This window comes from Nilaparvata lugens, chromosome 10 (genome assembly GCF_014356525.2).
Source record: "Nilaparvata lugens isolate BPH chromosome 10, ASM1435652v1, whole genome shotgun sequence".
Taxonomy (NCBI): Eukaryota; Metazoa; Arthropoda; class Insecta; order Hemiptera; family Delphacidae; genus Nilaparvata; species Nilaparvata lugens.
In genome coordinates this window covers 25,068,974-25,090,990 of record NC_052513.1, presented here as the reverse complement: position 1 = coordinate 25,090,990, position 22,017 = coordinate 25,068,974, and the positions used below count along the sequence as shown (strand labels likewise).

At 37.1% G+C, this 22,017-nt stretch overlaps 1 protein-coding gene across 2 annotated transcripts in view; it reads left to right on the top strand.

Moving 5' to 3' along the window:
* The window catches only part of LOC111044230 (protein tiptop-like), a 302,222-nt gene extending 280,707 nt beyond the window's left edge, over nucleotides 1–21,515 (top strand). For both annotated transcript variants that reach the window (XM_039437031.1, XM_039437030.1), the window contains exons 2-3: nucleotides 11,245–11,425; nucleotides 12,385–21,515. In XM_039437031.1, coding sequence (XP_039292965.1) covers nucleotides 11,245–11,425; nucleotides 12,385–15,796 — 3,593 coding nt within the window. In that variant the 3' untranslated portion in view covers nucleotides 15,797–21,515. The remainder of the gene's footprint in view (nucleotides 1–11,244; nucleotides 11,426–12,384) is intronic.
* Nucleotides 21,516–22,017: the final 502 nt, after the last annotated feature.

The following is a 22,017-nucleotide window of genomic DNA, read 5'->3' as shown; positions in this document are numbered from 1 at the left end:
GAAAACAGAATTGACTGAGGAACAGTGGCGACTCACCCTCGAGCCCATGGACGCACCCCCCCCCTCCTGAAATTGAGAAAAACTCAGCTGTTACCCCCACAACCCCACACTTGAATTGCAATCGAAATCCCCCAAAGATTTTATTTTCAACTACTCTCCCCCCACCAAGAATTTCAAGGACGCAGTCTGCATCCAAATCCCCCCCCCCTTTGGCATCCCTGATTACATCGAAACCGATTATCACCAATGTCAAGCAAAACCACAATCAATTTGAAAAACCTATGACAGTTACTTGAAAATTGGTGATTATCAGCATCTTCACCCTCTATATCTCAGCCACATCATTCTAAAGTTGCATAAAGAAGTAGTGTAAAGTACCTGCAGGAAAATGTGGATGTAATATTCAGCATCTCTCTACCCTTCAATACTTGCATGAAATAATAATAAATCTAACTGAATGTACATGCAAAAATCAGAGTCGTCTCGCAGTCTATACTTCCATACTTTATGCCCTGGATAGTTGCATTGCAAGAAATTGCAAGACGCCAACCTCACCACATTACACGGAACACTAGTGACATGAAATAGTTGCGAATGTCAGTTGGTGCAACTACTTAAACAGGAGACTGTGTGTGTACTTGGCTCTAATTGCGTTGATTTATTCGACCATTGTCCGTAGTGGAAGGGTGAACGAGAGGAGAAAGGAGAGAAAATAGAAGAGGAAAACAGGACACCTGACATCCTGGCACGCCCACAGGTGCTTGGGGGACTCCTAAGTCCTCCCTGGTCTCCTCCTAAGTTCTCTGCCATCTTTGCAGTGTTCTAAGTCACGATGCTTCATTGGACAGGTAGTCTTGTCTTCAGCTACTTGATGGAAGTGCTTCTGGTTTTAATGATGCAGCCAATCACTGGCTGGTGTGATTCTGCTGTAGATACTGGTTGTAACGAGGGTTGTTCCTCATTCCTCATTGGCTGGCTCCTTTTCCTTTATTCATTGGATAACTTTATAAGGGTGAGTGTCGATAATGGTAGGGTATAAAATCTAAATACTCTTTATTCATGAGGAAACGAGTTCTAGTGTTCATAAGGTGCAAAATCAGATGATTATGGATCGAGCATAATGAAGCACGATAAATTAAGCAGTAATGTTGAATACAAGATTAGTATTGAATATGATATGGAAAATTGAATCATCAGAATTCCCCTTTAGATACTCATTCACACATAATAAATTTAACGTTCCTTTAATTTGAAATTTTGAGCTAATTGAAGATACAATAATGAGTCTCAAAGTAGTTTCTCGAATATTTTGGCTTGATTAAGCTGAACCATTCTATTTATTCATATAATTGCAATATTTGCGATTCTTATATTCAGTTCAAAAGTAGTGAAACTACATAGATAACAATTTTAACTCTGTCATTTCAACTCTCATAGAAATCTACGACTTATTGGAAATTCAATCTATATTGAATTGAGAGCTATGAATGATTCCTCTGGAATCCTGTGAATCGCGGTTTGCTTGTAGACTTCTGTTATGACGAAAATTGTCAATAGTACAAAAATAATTCAAAATATTTGTATTGGTGATGGACTGAATTATGGAGTCTTTGTCAATACTCACGAGTTCTATCATACAGTGAATATGAGTAATAATAAATTATAATAAATAAATTCTCATAATATACTGTTATGACTATTATTTCCTGTCTATCATAATCAGAAAAAGGCTGAACTTGGAAACTTGGAAATATGATATGAAGTAATAGTGGGGATGGAAGGATGTAAAGGAAAATAATGCCGAAAGTAGTGTGTCACTTCTCACTGTGGGTCATTTACTTGAGTTATCTAGCCACACTGATTCGCTGTTGATTTTACGTAGTTGCCGTTACTTAGCCATGACCAATCTTTCAATGTCAGCCAGGCTACAATTGTGGTAATCACTAATTACTGTCCCTCTGAAAGATTACATCCGTCGAGTGCGGCTACTGGTAGAAGGAGAAAGAGTAATGGTTGATGATAGGTAGGATAAAGAAAGAGAAAGATGTAGTAAGTGAGAAGACAGAAGTAATTGAGGGGGGAACAATAATTATTCGAATTACTGGAAGTCTTAATAATTGTAGTACTGTACAATGAAGGTATGTTTCCAGTCATTTGAAGTCTCAGAGATCATGAATACGGTTGTTCAATCCCAACTCAATATTATATCCTTGTATTGAGTATCCAACGTACAATAATGTGCATCTGTTGGGCAATTTTCAAGGGAATTATGAATGCTGATAAGGGTTGTAGATCATCACCAACAAAAGAATAACAAAATGTGGTTTACACTCCACCCCACCAATTAACTATGAATCAAACTAGTTGACTCCCCTCTCCCACAGAACCCACCCCTTTTATCCCATTGGTTCTTGTTTCCAATAGGATTGTAGTGCTTATCAAAAAGCATACTACACTAGTATTATTTTAGGAAGCCTCAACATTCACATTTACCGACACTGGAATTTCACTCAACATTATTATAATGAAATAAACTCTACTTTACTACGGTCTTCTCATTCTTTGAATTTTGTTGAGGGTTTACCATGAGTAATTCAATTTATTCAAGAATTAAAACAGTGATAAACACAAGACAATGTTATTTGAAATGAAATAGCAGCTAAGTATCAATAAGTTATGAAGTGAGGACAAGTCTTGAATTGAGTTGACGCCTTTTGAGTCGTCGGTTGGTGGTAATATTGCCAGCCGAATCATTCCGCTAAAACAATGGATTGTGATGGTTTGACGTTTTGCAATGTCCTTTTGCTTCTTCAGGCCTTGTCTTCCGTTCTTCACTCTTCTCCTTCTTCGGCTTCTTCTTGGTTTCCTCATCTTTTCCTGGTTAATTTCTGTCAACGGGAAACAAAACGTCAAAGCTACGAGTCCTGCTCTTTATGGCGTTTCACGTCAAAATGAAGTGGAGAAAACTGAGAAGAAGAAGAAGAAGAAACAAAGTGAAATTCAGCGTCTTCGAAGACAATCGTTGCAAGTCAAGAATTGTCGCTATAGACTTTGTAGGCAACTTGTGTTGAAGTGTCTTGAAGAACATCATCACCATTTCACAAAGTGCTGTCGAAAGTGCAAATCTACAACAGCGGAAAGTTGCTTACAAATATTGGTTGGAAATACTGAAGAAATGTTGGGGCAAATGTTCTTGTTGGTCTTTGTCCTCCTCTTCTTCCGACATTATTGTCCATATTTTCGACATTCTATTTTGCATCATGTATTTTTGGATGGATAGCATTATTCAAGAATGCCATTTTGTTGTACTCACCTTGTACTGCTCTATTTCACCATTAATTTATAGTCTGCCCTACACTAATTTAATTTCTTACCGATATTATAAAGGTCTACTTAGAACCACAGAATACAAATATAGCAGTTTTATTATAGAAGTTTTCTCTGCTAGAACCTGTACTAGGTTCTCTTAAGAGTTCTACACAATCTTATTCTCAAGTTCTCCAAGACAAATCAAACATTGAAAACTATTACAAGATATTTTCCAATTCTACTATTTTGAATAGTCTTGAATTATTTGATTTGCTTGTACTTCTGAAGAAGACTGGAATTTTTTCCATGAAATTGTTGAGTTTTGAACTATTAGTTTATTGTATAAGCGAAATTTTTTTCATTATGACTAGCGCATTATTAACTTGGATTTTGAGTTTAAAGCACCAACTAGAACTTGCACCAGCTAGTTTAAAGCATAGAGTTTGAACTCCCACTCTGGAATCGGTACAAATCCATTTTAACCTACTACATCATACATTTTTGTACTATTGTTCTATCCATCTAAATATATTCATCACGAAACGTTTCCAAACCAACGCTCGAACATTTCTAGTAGATCAATTCCTTTTAGATTTCCACATCCTTATTTTTCTACAGTTACCCGCACCCATTCTCCTTGAAACGCAACCGATCTTTCTCATGTCTGTCAACTGTACATAACCCGTCTCACTCCATGCTAGAATGAGACATCAACAGCCGATTGACAAGCGTGAAATCAATCCAATACAAAAGTACTCCTTTCGACTGGTTCCTTACAGTTTTTTCTAGCGTTCTGGTGAATTACCGGCTATGTCGGCAGGATCAAACGCCAGGCGAGAACTCGATTCGCCTTATCATGCTCTTGTGACTAGTGAATGAGTTGGAAAAAATGGGCCAAAAATAACTGACACTTTGTTAATAAGATGGAAGCCATTGGAATGGTCTTTATTGTTATCTATGTGAAGAAGTTTTATTGTGAGCATATTTGCTTCATTATACCCCTTATAGAAAGTTTTATTAGAACAAGAGTTTTGTTTTAAATATAATTAATTAATAATCATAATAGTTCCATTATAATAATATTATTGCTCAGTAATTCTGAGTATCAATTTATCTCTGCTTGTGATCCATTGGATATCATTTCCAATTCCAGTTCATTTCATCATTTGCAATATGGTCCTATTTTATTTTTGCAGTATGAAATATTCTTGAAATTTTTTCAAATTTAATATTTTTCTATTCTTGTTCACTTCTTCTTCTTCTTCTGACTTCCACGGTATAGGCATGATTGCCAGTTCCAGTCTTTAAAATAGCCTTGGAAATTAAAATTTATCAAAAATAAAATATTCTTGTAATATTAATATTCATATAAAATATTCTTGTTCACTATCTCCTTTTTTATTCACTTTTGTTTGTCGTTTATCTATCCTCAATTGAGTTATATCCTTCAATTATTATGTGCTATAATATCCATTTGAATTATGATATAACAATATCTCAAAAATATTATAAATTATCACAAAATACTATCCACATTCAAAGTCAACTCAAGAACTAAAATTTACCTCATATTTCCCACTTTTCTCCATCTTCCTCACTGTTGAAAGACAATGTAATCCAAGCCACGCCCCAACAGCAATACAGCCAATAGAAGGCGTCCTCAGGAGTACCCACCCACTCCTCATTATGCAGAACAAGTGCATTGAAAATGCAACGAAAAATACATTGAATACAATGCACTTGCAGGCAAGGCAGAGAACAGGTTTATTTGCAAGTATGTGAGAGTGCAATTGCAAAGTGCTGAAGGTATTGTTCAAGATTTATACTTGAGGAAGGTCATGATTATCATTCAACTCATTCGATACTTTTGAATAGTGGTAATTATCATAATTTTCATTAATGGTTGGTGATGTACCGATATTGTACAACTGGCATTACATCAGAAACTTCATTCTCATTTGATCTTATAATATCATTATTCGATTAATTAAGAGGATGAGGAATCCGTCTTACAGCTGAACAATGATATAAGAATATTGAATGGTATAAAAATGGAAGGAAAGTAAGTAAAAACTATCGACAAATCCCTTCTCTATGCTGTTCACTTATTTCTGTTCACTTCCTTCTCATATATCCTTCACTCCACTTCTCTTTATATGCCTGTGATTCTCCTCATCTCTTTTATCCTTTTCTCAATATCAACTCCGGTGATATAATATTATATTTTTCACCTATGTTCTTGTTTTCTTATTTACCATCATTGTTCTCTTCTTTCCATGATTGTCTTTTTCTTTTCCATCATTGTTCTCTTCTTTTTCATCATTGTCTTTCCTCGCTCATTATTTAACTCATTCATCAAGGTTATTCTTCTTCAATTGCTCGCTCTTTCTCATTATTCATCTCCACTACTCAATTCTCACCTTCTTTGCTTCTCTCTCTATCATTGTCATCTTTTCATTTCCTTTCTCAGATTCTGAAGCAGCATTCAGATTCACTCCTTCCATTTATCTCTCTCCTTTCCTTACTTCACCACATTTTCTCCTTCTGTAACATGTTTTCTTCTTCTTTTTCCACCCTTTTCTCAGACTCTGAAAGTGGTTTACTCGACTCTGCATTCGGATGGTCAATAGACAACTCTCATTTCCATACGTTTGTGACAGTGGAACGTCAGTCAACAGAACTTACGACTCTCTGGGATTTAATTCTGTTCCACACCAGGCTTTTTCAAGATATCCCATCCCAAATCCCCCTTTCCCCGTCCGTCACATTTCCCCTCAGTCACATACACTAGCCAGATAAGATTTTCCCATCTTTCTCCTCCTCTTCCTCCACCTTCTCCTGTTACTCTTCAACTTCATCCCATTACTTTTATTCTTAGCATTCTCCAACACGTTTCATCCCAAGATCTTCTCTCGGCTCTTATCTCGTTCTATTAAGCTTGTTCAATTTCTTTCTATCTGTTTTGAAATTGTTATAGGGAAGTATCAACCCATTAACAATAAATTTGAGAAGAGATTTGCAGTAGAAGACTTTGATGAAGAAATTCTCCTTCATCGAAAGACTTTCAACTATTTTGTTCATTCTGTGGAAAGTAATGATTATTGTTCCCTAGAATGTAGTTAGATACATTAAAGAAAATAGGCTTACGAAGAAACATTGTATGATAAACCTCTATAAGCGCTAGAAAATATCTATAATTTGGGAAAGTTTTGCATTTTGTATTATGCTTTAGAACTCTCTTTAATTATGTTCTTTGACATAACCTCTCTACTCATATGAGTAAACCGTGATGTTGAATGAATTCATGAACTTCACAAGTAAAATATTCATCGTATGCTCATATTCATATCTCTATGGATAAATGTCAATAAATGAATATCTGAAATTTTCTTTAGAATTTAACTAAAAACAAATAATCACTTCTCTCATACTTCAATATTATATACGGTAATGAGAAATTTATATAATTGCGGATTATTACAAGTTACTTGTTGGTTTTAATGCATATTTCTCTCGTAAATTTGATCATCATCAAATCTCGAAACTCAATAGATCTTTGTGTAATGATGATTTTCCTCTCAAATTCTCTTTCTCCCACCACAGACTCAAATCACGAGCCAACTAATAAGAAAACTTGCGTATTTTATCACCAAATGAAATCAGAAGTCATCATTTTGAAGTCTTTGGAAAACAATGTCGTCGCTGAAAGTCTTCTGACATCAACGCCAAGAGTGCTTCACCCTTTTCCAGTTCCTTCTTCCCTTCTCTTCTTTCCCTCACAGTCTTCTCTCTATCTTCTTCCTCACTAAAAACTCTCCTCTCCTCTTATTGAGAGCTCTACTCTTTTTCCTCATCTAATTTATCACATTCAATCATGGTTTGGTTGCCTCGTTTACTTGGCTCATTATTTTCTTCAATTTCATATTTTTGTTGTCTCCCTACTCCCTTTGATTACAATTCTCCTCTTTAGTGTTATTTTTCATCGAAGATTTCTGTCCTCTCTCATCTTTCTTCTAATTGCTTTCTTTCTCTTCTTTCGTGTTTATTTTCTTCGCGCATGTCACTTCTCTGTCGCTCTTACCCTTCCCTTTTCTGTTTAACACATTTTCTATAACTCTGCCTCTTCTATTTCTAACATATAATGTATGTCTCCTTTCTCTGTGTTCCCCTGCTTTTCCATCTCCTCAACTTCTGTCTTTTTCTCTCCAAATTCTAATCCGTTTTCTTCTTCAAATCCTCCCTTTCCTTAACTTCCTCCATCACATTTTTCCCAATTCCTCATCTTTCTTATGATTCTTTCCCTCCTCTTCCATCTCCTCTCGTTTGTATACTTCGCCTTTCTCCAATATTCTCTTTTGATAGAATTCGTCATCTCTGTTTTCCATCGATGATGACACACCATGCCCTGTCTCCCAATGTCCAATAGTGGCCCAACTCCCATCAAACCCAAAATGACTGACTGACTCGAATGCACGCCGAGGGAAACCCTTCCTTTTGTTATCATTACCCTTCACTTCCTCCTCCTCTTCCTTGTCCCCTCCTCCCCCTCTCCTCAACACACCCAATTTCCTCCAATCTCTGTTTTGTTTGTCTGCCAAAAACTTTTCCTCGGGCGCTCTAATGAACTTTTCAGCGGTTTCTCCTCCCTGATTGACAATACGCCAAAATAATGATAACGAATACCACCTCTTCTTTCTCTTTCTCTTCTTCATATTCTATCTCTTCTTTTTCTTTTTCTTCATTTTCTGCTCATTTGACTCTTCTCCTTTTTCTTTTCCTTTCGCTTTTCTAAGCCCCCCTCTATTATTTTCCGCTCCATAACTTTTCTCTCCATTATTTCTTCTTATTGTCTGTTGACTTCTAATCTAAATAGCTGATGTGCATAATAAAGACGAACAAAGCAATTCAAGTTCAACCGAGAGCTTTCCACGAAGCGTTAGCTAAGTATGGGTGGATATTTTTTGGCGAAAGTTGAGGAATTTTTTCAAATTTGACGATTTCATTTGTTGTTTGTGATCGATAGACATTGTTTTCATTTGAAAGTGGAATGTCGTCTGGAGTGTGGGAATTATCGCTGAATAATTCCAATGAATCCCAATTTGCCAATAGTCTAATGGGATAACCGCAATATCCTACACTTCCACTCACTAATTAAGTAGTACCGGAGTAATCGAATATTGTATGAAATCAAACGGATGTAGCTGATATGCTTTTTCCTGCTGATAATCTCACACAAACAATGAGTGTCTATTTCATTACCTTCTCATTACCATTGAGCAATAATTCCCAATTCATGGAAATTTTTCGTGTTGTAGTTCATTAAAACGTATCTACTACTATAACGTATTTATCGTATAATGATAATTTATTACTATTAGAACAGTTACGGTATTTACGATAGTGTGTAACCCAGAGCAGTCTCTTCGTTTCTACCTCAACAGTTGTGAATAATGCTATTTCAACAGGTAGGTTGTCGACGTAGCGAGGTTTTCTTTTTATTCAATTAACAGTTGAACAATTTCGCGATTGAACAATCAAAGAATATCCACCTCAAACAATAACGAAACCTAATTACCTATTCCGCACGTAATTAAACTCGAGCTATTATAAGCCGGGCATAATTTATTCCCCAAAATCAAACGAGTAGAACTCGTTTTGTCCCGTCAAAAACTGGTGTGTGTTTGTGTGTGTGCAAAAATTGATTTGTTGTTTGAAAACCGTTCGGAAGTAAACGATCAGCGAACGTAATATTTTAATTAATTTGTTAGGCGAACTATGCTAATCCTATTGACTGTGTTGCGCGGTCCAATGAATGCACTCAGCTGGTCTGTAAAAGGTTGGTTAATCTTTTGAAGTTGCAGTCGACATGCATTTTATGTCCATTGCAGTGTGTTCATGATTTCGTCGACAATTCAGTGGTTTTACACGTGGTCAATTTTGTGTTCAAGAAGAGTAGTAGTTATTGAAAAGAGAGAGTTTAGAGACGAAGTCAAAAATGAATTGAAAACTAATCCACCTACACTCTTGATATATATATTTTATTCACTCTTTTAGGAGAAAGGTTTACGGAAAAAATTGTTGGAACCAATCTGTTGGGGTTGATTTTTGTTAGACTTGTTAAGTTTTGGGAAAAAACAGGATTGAAATGTTCTGATAGCCGATAGTCTTTTTATTAAATCTATTCAGAATTGTATGTGTTCTTCATGGTTTGTTTGTTTGGAATTGAGTGTTGTATAATAGCAGATTTTCTCTTTATTGAATCTGATTTATTGAAGTTTTTCTTCATCACAGTTCGTTAATCAAATTGAATTGGAACTTCGACTTTTTTCATTTTTAGGGCCAAAGATTAGTTATTAGTTTTTATAAGCTTGGACAGCTTGATTCGTAATCAACCTAATAAGTTTTTGCTTCTGAACAAGATAATCAAGCTTATGAAAACTGGCAATAAATAGCTATTGTTAGCTAGATAAATGCTTCTTATTTTCATTATTTGTATGCTCCAATAATGAGTGCTATTGGCCTTATTCATGTATGAAGGGCTGCATTTATAAACTATTCTCAGCTCACGTTCTTAACTGTAGGGCCTCAGCTCAGACACTATCCCCTTTTCTTACATGCATTAACTGCCCGTTGAGCCCTTTTGTACTTCACCTACTGATTGGTAGGGTAGTGTATAGGTAGTATTATTAAATGCATACTTTATGAAAGAACACCGCAATATCTTGCACTATCGTTAATATGCGATGCATTCTACTTCTGCTCAAAAAATGACAACCGTCTTCATCACCTCCTGAAAATCTGATGAGAAACCATTCATCACTAAGAACAAACACGAGCATCATAGCTGTATTCACGAATAAATCGCCAAACTTCAGTTGGTTTAAATGCAGGAACGACACTGTGACACTGTCAACAATTGTGCATTATGGCAGATTCTCTTGCTTGTCTCCCTACTGAACAATGGAGCACTAAATCTTTGGTTAGTCATCCGTCTTCCACCCCTCTTTCCTACAGAACCTTCTTCTCATTCTGTCTCTTACTTATTTGCACCGTTCTTATTCTTAACTCTATCTTCCTTCTTCTTCTCTCTTCCTCTCATTTCTTATTTCTGTTTCTATATTTGTTGTCTTTTTGCGAGCAAGAAGCTGTTGAATGTCGTTGTCGTGGGACAGTGGAGCAGTGCAGAGTACTTACTATCGCTTAATCTTGTGTCAGCACAGGCTGCGATGGGCGCAAGGATAAGCGCATATAGGACAAAGAAGTTGCAATTGTTAGCGACATTCCAAAGCACATAGATTGTGGCCTCATGCTATATTACAAGCCTGAACCTTTCGATAATTTACTGCTGCAACTTCGTTTGCATGTGCACACTGTTCCGTTCTTTTTCTTTTCAAGGTTTAGTCGTTGACCATTTTCGTTCTTGTTCCTCTATTTGGTGTTGTGGAGAGGGATCGGATAAAAGAGTGACGAAGTTAGGACTGGGAAAGATTGAACGTGAAATAAGTTTGAGATGGACGTTTAATTCCGTGAGACACACATAACTCGTGTCTCGAGTGTAAATTGAACAGGAACGTCCGAATTCAGGATTACTCATTCACTGTCTATTATGCATCACTTACTCATATTTGTTGAATATATGAACTCTTCATTATTTTCTTTTCACCCATTTATTAGACGTATTACTGGAATAATTAAATTATGATCATGTGATAGCCTGAACAATCATTTCCAAAACAGCTCCTACTGAGCTGTAATGAACTCGTTACAATAAATACAAACCGATGTATTTTCAGAACTTGAACCGGTTACACTATGCAGATATTTCATTTAATTCTAATGTGAGAAAATTATGGGTTTAGTGACATAACAGAACTACTACCTTCAAACCTAGTTTCTAAAATAATTAATGACGATTTCTTTCTCTGTCTGTTACAGGGGAAGGAGGAGAGGGAGAACAGCCGCCAGAGGGTGTAGAGGAGGAGGGGGCGCCTTCAGAGGAGGAGGAAGAAGATGAGGAGGGTGGAGAGCAGGAGGGTGATTCGCAGGCCTCCTCGCAACCTCCTTCACCAGGCTCGCCGCTATTAGCTCACGAGTCTGACAACGCATTAATACTCAGGTTAGTTGAATTTTCCCTTATAATCTACCACTTATACTTTACTTCCATACTCATTTTCCTGATTAATCTGTTGTTTATCCTCCCAGTTTATCCAGTTATGTTATTGCTCTTTATCTAGTATTTAGCTGTGTTGTACTGACAATAAGGAGAATAGCACATATTGATTGCCAAATAATGTTTTTCTCATAACATTGAATGCTTTTTGTTCTTTGCTGTTCTATCATGTTTTTCTTCACTGTTTCTTTATCACTCTTCCACTCTTACTTTACATGTCATTTCTATGCTATCTGTTGTTAGAGATATTCATTTGAAAAACTTTTTTTCAAATAGAGGCCTAGTTTAGATGTGATTACTTTCAATACATCATCTTGCCTTCCTCTTTTATTTTATTAATTTTTATTGAACCTTCATTGTCGTTTCATCTTTATTGCTCTAATTTATTTTCCTAGTCTCTGAGTTCAACATCCTATTTTCTCATTTATATTTATTTGTCACAAGACATTTCTGATACTAGTACAGAAACTGTGTAACAGTCATGATCTTATAATAAAGATAGTTCCTTCAACTTTACCTATTTCTTACAAATACTCCTCCAAATACAGTGCCTCCTACATCCCTTACTCCACTCTCTTTTTCGCATAATATCTTCTCTTCCATTTTTTATTTTACACACTGATTTTCCTTCAGAAATCTCTATTATTTCTATGTGCGCACATTTAATTCTGATTCGCGCACAGGCATTCGCCTTTGCACACCATTTTCTGAAAAATTATTCATCTTAGTGTATTCATGAGATTTATTTTTTGTTTTAGATTGTATTGAAAGTGTGTTCGAGTGCATGAAATGTTTATTTTGTGAATTGCATTTCTTTCGAAATAAATATTTGTCTGTCTTTGATCACAGCTATAAGAAATATATGTCTAGTTACTAGATTGAGAGCTATTTGTTATTGTTGACAGGGAAAGTGCAAGCCCTTCAAGGGACTCGCGGGGCTCGTCGCTGCCTCGCTGCGGATCTCGGGAATCGGCGGCCTCCGACAGAGCCGACGTCCTGTCACTAATGCCTCCGGCCGTCATCCTGGGCACCGGCCCGGGTCGCCTCGGCTCCGTCTCCCCGCTGGTCGCGTCATCCTCACCTCCGATGCTGCTCCCCGCCAACTGCCAGTCATCGCCGCGATCCTCGCCGCTCATGGACGCCTCCGATGCCGCCGTCCTCGACTTCAGCACAAAGCGTTCCAGTTCCCCCCTCGCACCCGTGCTCAACCTCAGCAAAGCCTCCACACCGGCGCTCTCCCCCGTCGAGACTCACCTCAACAGCCCCCTCGACCTGTCCGTCTCCAGTCGCAAACGCAGCCACGATGACTCCCCCACCACTTCGTCGTCCCCCAGCCCCACCCCACGCAAAACCCCCCGAGTCACCCCCGCCGATTTCAAGTCAGTTGTCTCGCCGTGGACATCCCCCGCCATTGCTTCTCACCTCCCCTACTTCGTCGCCGCCGTCGCCAACAGTCTCTCTCCCAAGAACAACACACACGACTCCTCCTCACTGTGGAACGGTAAGATGAAACTCAACGACAAATCTTCCCCCACCTTCCCTTTCGGCCCCATGCCTAGTGATGCCACCAAGGCCTTGGAGAAAATGAGTGAACTGAGCAAGTTGGGAGGAGATGAGTTCAAACCGATGGGAAATAGTGTGCTGGGTGGAGGAGCTGGTGGTAGGCACAGTGCCTGGCAATCACACTGGCAGAATAAAGGTGCTGATCAAGCTAAAGATGTACTCAAGTGTGTCTGGTGCAAACAGAGCTTTCCAAGCCTCGCCGCCATGACAGTGCACATGAAAGAAGCTAAACACTGTGGAGTGAATGTGCCTGTTCCCCCTATACAACCACCACCCCCACCCATCCCACAATCACCTCAAAACTCGTCCTCATCTGGCTCAAACAGTATGTCAGGAGGTCAAGGTGGACCCAACTCCAACAAACCATCTGCTTCTGATTTGAATCTACTCATCAAGGAAACCATGCCACTCCCAAGAAAACTTGTCAGGGGCCAAGATGTGTGGCTGGGAAAAGGTGCTGAACAAACCCGCCAGATTCTCAAATGTATGTGGTGCGGACAGAGTTTCAGATCGCTGGCTGAGATGACTAGTCACATGCAGCAGACTCAGCATTACACAAATATTATCTCTCAGGAGCAAATAATCTCATGGAAGTCAGCCGATGAAGGGAAGTCTGGAAGTCAAGGCGGAGGAGCTAGTGGAGGGAGTTCAGGATCATCGGTAGGAGCAGCTGGTAGTGGTGGTGGGGGCCCAGGGGCCACCAGCAGCCATGTCAGTGCAGTCCTCACCTGTAAAGTTTGTGATCAAGCATTCAGCTCTCTCAAAGAGTTGAGTAACCACATGGTGAAGAACTCTCACTACAAAGAGCACATCATGAGATCAATCACAGAAAGTGGTGGTAGAAGGAGACAAACTAGGGAGAAAAGGAAAAAATCACTACCTGTCAGAAAACTACTAGAATTGGAAAGAGCACAAAATGAAATGAAGAATGGTGAAGGAATCATGCTAATGGGTAACAAGCCTGGCAGAGAACTCCATTCTGCTGGAAGAATAACATGTGAAAAGTGTGGAGAAAAAATCGACATGGCTGTGTTTGTAGATCACATTAGACTCTGCATTGGAGGGGGACACATCGGCAGTGACCAGAGGAATCTGCTGAAGAATGCTCTCCTCTCCAGCAATGTTCTACCACCAGAATCTCAGATAACCCAAGCTCTACAAGAGAGCAGAAAAATCAAAAGAGATGAACAGTCGAGGCAACAGCAATCACCTTCCTCTGCCACAGACTTGTCAATGCCACCTTCCAGCCCCAAAGAAATGGCAACCAAACAGGAAGGCAAGAGCTCCTCACCGTCCGTGTTGAATGCAATAGAGAAACTCATTGAGAAAAGCTTTGACTCGAGGTCAAGGCATGGTGCTGGCTATCCTGGAGCAATGGGAAGCCCCGGTCAAGGTCCCATTGGCTCCAGCATCCTGAAAAGATTAGGAATAGATGAGAGTGTTGATTACACAAAGCCTCTAGTCGATCCTCAAACCATGAACTTGCTAAGAAGCTACCACCACCATCATGCATCACAGTATGCTCGCAGAGAAAGGAGTGGCAGTGAGTCCAGCTCAATTTCAGAGAGAGGAAGGAATGATAGCCTCACTCCAGACAGAAAATTCGACTCTTCTGATCGCCTGATGTCTTCCACACCAAGAACAACGCCTGAAAAAAGGATACAAACACCTCCTTCAGCAAAAATGTCCTCAGGTCATGAATCAAATGATGAAGAGATACTTATAAAAAAGGAGATAGATGATTCTGAGTCTTTGAAAGATGATGATGGGAATAGCAGTTTGAGGAATGATGTACATGTGAAGAAGGAAGAAGGAGAGAATGGTGATGATGAGGATGACAGGAGGAGCTATCAGAGTGATGAGCCATTGTCACAGATGAGGTTGAAGGAAGAGCCACTCAAAGGATCACCTGAAAGGAGCGTGGAAGAATTCAATGATGAGGATAGGAAGAGTGGAGGGGGTCGCAGTCCTAGTATGAGTCCCAGACAACCTACTCCAGGCAGGCCGTCTTCTAGTGACCCAGTTGCCAACAGTCCTTGCAGAAACAGTGCTAGCCCAGCCAGCAGTGACAGGTCGGGGACACCAAGGAGCACAGACAGGAAGGCTTCTGGCAGCTTGGGTGCTCTCTCCTCAATGTTTGACAGTTTGTCTGGAGGTGGAGGTGGTGCCAACTGCCAAGGTGAACCACAGGCTGGAACTGCTGTGAAAGGCACCAGTCACCCTTTAGCTGCTCTGCAGAAGCTCTGCGACAAGACTGAGACACACCATCATCCCAGTGGTGGAAGTGGAAGCAGGAGTTCCAGTGCAGTTCCCATGAATCCTGGCATGGCTGGTGGTCAGGGCAGTTCAACATCTACCACAGTAGCAGGAACCACTCCTGGTGGGATTCTGGCATTGAGCTGGGCGTGCAATGAGGCAGTGGTGACCGCTGATTCCATCATGAAGTGTGCATTTTGTGACACACCTTTCATCTCCAAAGGCGCCTACAGACATCATTTGAGTAAAATGCATTTTTTGAAGGATGGTGTCATACCTGATCCTGTGGCTTTGAAGAGTCAGGCGGGAAATGCACAACAGTCAGCAGCAGTGGCGTCGTCAAAGTCGAGTGGAAGCAATGGGAACAACGCTGCCTCAACTTCCTCTTCGTCTGCCAAGAGTCCTCCAGCCCAACCCAACAACTATGAGGAAAGCCCGCACTCAAAATTCCTCAAATACACAGAGCTTGCCAAACAGCTCTCCAGCAAGTATGTATAGTCTCTGATCGACTGATCTTTGTTGTAAATTAGAATCGATGATTTTCTGTGTATCATAGTCCATTCCTTCTGTACAAAGCTTCCCCCTTTGAGGAATTGTAATTTGAATTATAGTGTTCTAAGAACTTAATAATAATATTATACTGGTCAAGGCTGTTAATACTTTCGACAGATAGGACTCATAGCCTAGAAAACGAACGCTTTGTTCTTGTATTATTTGTACTTACAAGTTATTAAACTACTAGTGTCAAGCTGGCATGTTTTTGATAAGCCTAATTTATGATTTAGGATTGTAAGATTCTATAAGCCAGACCTTGGCCGGCTCTGGTTCCCGTGTATACCATAGTCCCGGTGTTGAAAAATATTCTGAAGACTATAAGTCAAAACTCATGTATACTCTGTGTAAGTAAGTAAATTTATTAATAGTTAAGGGACAAGTGATATATTGTTTATAATTTATTTTATTATTCATTTAAAATTAAGAAAAACTCAGAGAAAATTGCAGATATTTGTGTGGAGATGAGCTGGGGTTTATTCGAATTTAGATAAGTTTCAAAATAAAACTATACTTCCAAAAATAATCCCGCAATATTTTCAAATATTTCAAGCAATAAATTTTTGGATTTGATTCTCCTGTACAGTACTTGATTTCAAGAGAAAACAATCTTCATTCGAGAATCAACTAGTTTAGAGAATTGATTTCATGAAATCAAAAGTATTGAATCTCATAATAATTACTAGTTAACAATCTGAGAAATATGGGAATTGAATGATGACATTGTGATTCTTATTTCTCCAGTGATTCATCCACACATCTCTCTGTATTTTTAGTATTATAGGCCTATACCTTTACTCAAGTCTTACCATATACGTATACATTTCAAATGTTAGTTGATATATTAAAATTGAATTAATAAAAAGTGAAATTTTCAAAAATAAAGAGGAATAATTTTTTTGGTACTTCTTATACATAAGAATATTTGAAAATGAAATTAATTAGACATTTTTGGTATTTCCTAGTTGAAAGTGATATAATATAACATTATTATATACTTAAATTATTGTAATTCTCTTAAAATTAAGGCTCCCTCTATTTAATGAATGAGTGAGTTTCTCCCTTGAAAAAATGATTTTCAAAAGTGTATTGAATTTATGAAGTATAAAAATTCTGATAAAATACATCAATTGATTTGAAACCATACATAATTTAACTGTTTATTAGTATTCTGCAATAAAGATAAAATCCAGACAATTTCTATTACCAAGCTAGCAATTGGATAATTCTTTTCAAATATTTTTCTCTCAAAGTTGTATGATATGATAATATGACATCGTTGATTTTATTCGGTCCTGTTCGGTCGTTGGATCAGTAAAATACGATGACTTGTATGATTGATAGTCATTATTTTTTAAACTGTTAATACTATACATATTTAATATAATGACAAATGCTGATGCACGTATACGCTCTTATGTAATTAATTGATTAATTATTGATATAATATTTTGCAACGCTCATAAATTAGTGTGTAAGATGATGTGAGAGAATTTTTGATTATAAAGTTGACATTTGTATACCCTGAAGAATATTTATCAGCAGAGCATTCAGTTATTCCTCTATGGTTTATGTTCATCTCTTGTGTATTTTCTTGGGAAGTATTAAGATAAAAATCTTTTTAACATGAATATATAAATATATTCATCTGAATAGTTCAATTTATTTCAATAAATTGACTAGACTTCCAAGTAATTGAATTAATAACTATAGATTCCGAATAAATTGAGACTAATGAAATTTTCACTCATCATCCAGAAAGTTTGAATGTTAAAACGAAGAAATTTGAAATTCCCAACTAATTACTTTAATTTATGTACCCAGAATTTCTTTTAAACTCTTGACTATTTTTAAATACCAGAACTTCCGCTTGAATCCTTCATTCCGAAATTCTCGGGTATTCCTTCAGAATATTTTCAAACCTCATGTTCCTGTCACGCGTTATCATTTTGGAAGCCCATCTTTCTTATGAGTAGATCGTTGAATCGTCTCTCTCCATCGGGCATCCGTCTCACTCCCACGATTGGAGTGATTCACTTCATCCATAACCTCGCTTATCAGAGTCAAACCGGTGACAAAGAAATTATGGTACGAGGATCATGTCTTGGCCCACACAGACTCAAACTGGTTCCACTAATGACGAAGTCACTCTTATCCGGAGAGTGATTTACGGAAGGCCCTTTGGACGTAGTCTAGTCACTCCACTCCCAGATCTCCAATTTATAACCTCATCGGGTTTAGGAGAGTGCGCTTATAAATAACGGACGAATGTCGTTTAGTTTCAATGTCGTCGACTTGACACAGCATCGACCTCTCCTACAAAATTTACTTGACGTGGTCACATTATTTGACACTAGTTTCGAAATGTATCGATATGAGAGTCTACTGGAGACCAACACAGATTCAAATGTACGTTCGGATGGAAAGTGGTTCTTTTGAATACTATTTTTCCTCATTAAAACTCACTCTCTTCTCCTCCTTCTTCTTCTATAATTCTTAATAATTTCTACCTCCACCTCTATCTCTCAATTTTTCTTTCCTTCTACATTTCTCATATTTCTCTTCCTCTTTAATACTGTATAGAATCATCATCATATCATTTGCCTCTTCAATCTCAAATCCATTTATATCATGATAGTATTCCTGGAAGCTATTTCTATAATTTTTCAACGAGAATTGGTTTAGGTTTTTCTTCAAATAAATCTACCAGTAATGAGATAAACATAGTATAGTAATTAATATCTAGTTCCAAATTGTCTACATTCTGGCAAATACGATTCTCCTAATCGTGTAACAATGAATTCATTTGATAACCTCAGTATCAAGCTGATCTCCGATCTAAAGATAATTCTGTTTCTCTACTATTTGGGGCGACAGTTGAGCTCTAAGCTCGTGCTCATGAAGCTCTCTTTATTCCAAGTAGCTTCAAGTCGATGAATGCTTGAACAGCTGCTTAGATGTCCCATCAGTCACATTGGATACCTACTGTCTTCTCTTTCTCCCTTCTTCCCTCTCTCTTCTCTTCTTCTCTCTTTCTAATGATTTCTCACTCTTCCACCCACTGCTCTTCGTTTCACAAATATCTTTATCGTATACATTTCACTAGCACACATTTTGTAGAATACGATCGAAAAACTTGGCATTTTGCCAGTAATTAGGTGCTGATATGATGGTTTTGTTATTTTAATAGATGAGCCTGAATAAGAAACATCAATTTGGTGATTCTTACTGTAACTTTTTACTAAAATATAATCGGTTGAAGCAGAAAAAATCAAACAAAAGTTAGAAATTAACCTGTTATATTGACGGAAAAACCTGGTGAATTTGAGAAAAGATCTATTATGAAATATTCGACTCTTTGAAATTACAGGATATGAACATTTTCGATCCCTCCAATCTTACATTGTGCGGAATACAGTAACACAAACAGCGGCTTCTTATCAAAATTTGAACTAGTAGGCTATTACAAAAACTAGATATAAAAATCTTTTATGAGGATGAAAAAGGATAAATAATAGATTCAGCAATTATAATCTTATTTTAAAAATCTCTGCAATGATATGATTTGAAAAAGCACACACGAATCAAGCAGTAGAAAAATGAAAACCAACGCAACTAATTGTAGAAAAGTCTTCCAAATGATAATAATTATGCCCGCTCAATAATAGCCATGCATAATTCCTTCACCCGGTACGAAGTAGATGATAAACTAAAAATATAAACAATAAATTACGGTTGATGAAATAAATCGTGCCTTTCAAAAAGCTGACAGCTAAGATATGTGGATGTATATGTATTTGTTGAGGATTGTGACAGAGGCCAATGGGAGTTTGTGTGAGGGAGAGAGAGCATGTGTGAGAAAGAGAGAAGGAGGAGATGAGAAATTGAGACAGGTGCGTGGAGAAAATGTCGCAGTTGACAGAGTTGTGTCATTTGGGAGAGAGAAAATAGAAGTTTGATAAAATACTGATGGAAAGAGATGGACAAGAAAATGAGGAGGAAGTGAAGATGGAGGAGTACAAGGATGAGGTGGAAAACGAGGAGGAGGAGGTATGAATAATTTCTTGTTGAGAAGCGACAAGAAAGAGAGAATAACTGACAGAGAATTATTCCACGAGAGAGGACAGGTTTCAAATGTGACACACAGTGACGATTTATAGACTTAGCTGTTGTTATAATGATGATTTATACTGTGGGCAGTATCTAAGCATTTCTTGTGCTTATTTTTAAGTTGAAGTCCCGCTCATTTTAAAGTTCGCCTTTGAAGTTCGATAACAAAATTAAGTCGCATTCTCGGAGTGATCGTTCCTAATTCGTCATGAGATTCTTAGAATTGTGCAACCAAGAATTTTTTTTGTATTGTTCGAGGTAATTTTTGAGTAGATTGGTATTCCAAGCAAAACTGTATATTCACTTCGTAACAGTTAAATCTATTCTGCACGTGAAAAATAAATCATTGTGATTTATAAAGAAATTTTTTAGAAATACTTCCCAAGAAATTCATCCCATTTTTATTTGTTCTTTGTTATTGTCACAGATACTTCATACACGAATTATTTGGAAGTGTACTCTCAGTTATTCATTAAATGAGTATCCTGTTCAAATGATGTATTTGTTTCAAAATATATATTTTGTGATAGTTTACAGTAACCACAGATCTGAGATGTTGTTCTCAGTGATAAGTAATCTTCTTTGTACATTCTCTTAATACCATCTCTCTTCCCAGACAAACATGTATGATAAGACTAAATTAGCTATTCTTATGACCAAATGATATGTATACGATTACACATAATATTAAAAAAAGAAATTAGATTTTCCTTGAATCTCAATCATAAAACTTGGATAGAGTCAATAAAAACTAAGTACAATACTATCCGATTGTATACTGTCTAGTTATCAATTTTCAAGTAAATTGTATAGATCATAATATTTCTCGACTTATTGATTTTTGGTGTCAACAATGAACAATTTGAAGAATAGAAATATAATGTGTTCAATAAATTGATTGTTCATTTTCTCTAGTTTGGATTATTCGTTGATTGAAATTGTAGAACTATGATATCAATTATTTATCCAGGTTATGATCTGCTTGCACTAGTAATCATCCTATCCAAAGTTCAAATTTAATGCTACTGTTACTCGACAGTAATTTATTCCTTTCAAATTCTCATGATTTATTCACAAAAGAGACAGAATTAAAAAACTTGAGATCTACAATTATTGTGAATAATTTTATACCTCTTCGAGTGATATACGATTATGTATGATAAAATTTGTTATTGTAAGTGTACAAAATAATTGGTTGGAAAATTGATGAGGTTAATGCATTATTGCTGAAATTATTGTAATGATCGCTGATATGATTATATTTCAACAGAATCTAATTTTTGTGTTGTTTTTTGTTTAGTGAGACAGTAAATTATACAAAGACTATATGAAAGCAATTTTTTTATATTTTTTAATAGTGTTATATCTTTCTTGAATGTTGAAATGTAATCAGACCAGTCCGAAAAATATACTTTCCATATGATGTCCAATGGAGACATAAAAATGTTTCCATGAGAATCATCCTGAAAAATCAGTACTGTTGATGTTACTTTTATTATAATTATTATATTATTAATAGACGAAAATTGATTTAAATAAAACGAGTCTTGCTGAACATCTGCCTTATATTTTAATTCTAACATTCCTAGCTATGTTATAAAAACTGAAAAAAATGAAGGATTCATCAAACTTTTCAAGATCATTGAATAGTTCTCCTCATCTTCAATCGAATAAATCGAACTAGGTGGAGATCCTAGCCGATTTAAACCATTTTAAGATTTCAATTTAATACCTCATTTGTGATTCGAATAGATTCATTCATGCTATGCCGATTGAGAACTTAATAATTACTTTTTACCCGTGAGTCGCAAGATTGGAAGATTGTGAAGTCATGTTTCCATACTCCTGAATGAGAAGCTCTAATTATTGCAGTACTCTAAATTGACAATGATGAGCCGAACTTGCTTACAACAGAGAACTAAAATATATACTGTATTAGATAATGAAGTTTTCACGATAGTTGTAAATCACTGAGTATCCTCGCCATGAGTAGAAACAATGTGAAATGATAATAGCGAGCTATTTCTCCAGAATAACTTTGAGCACGTAAATTGAAA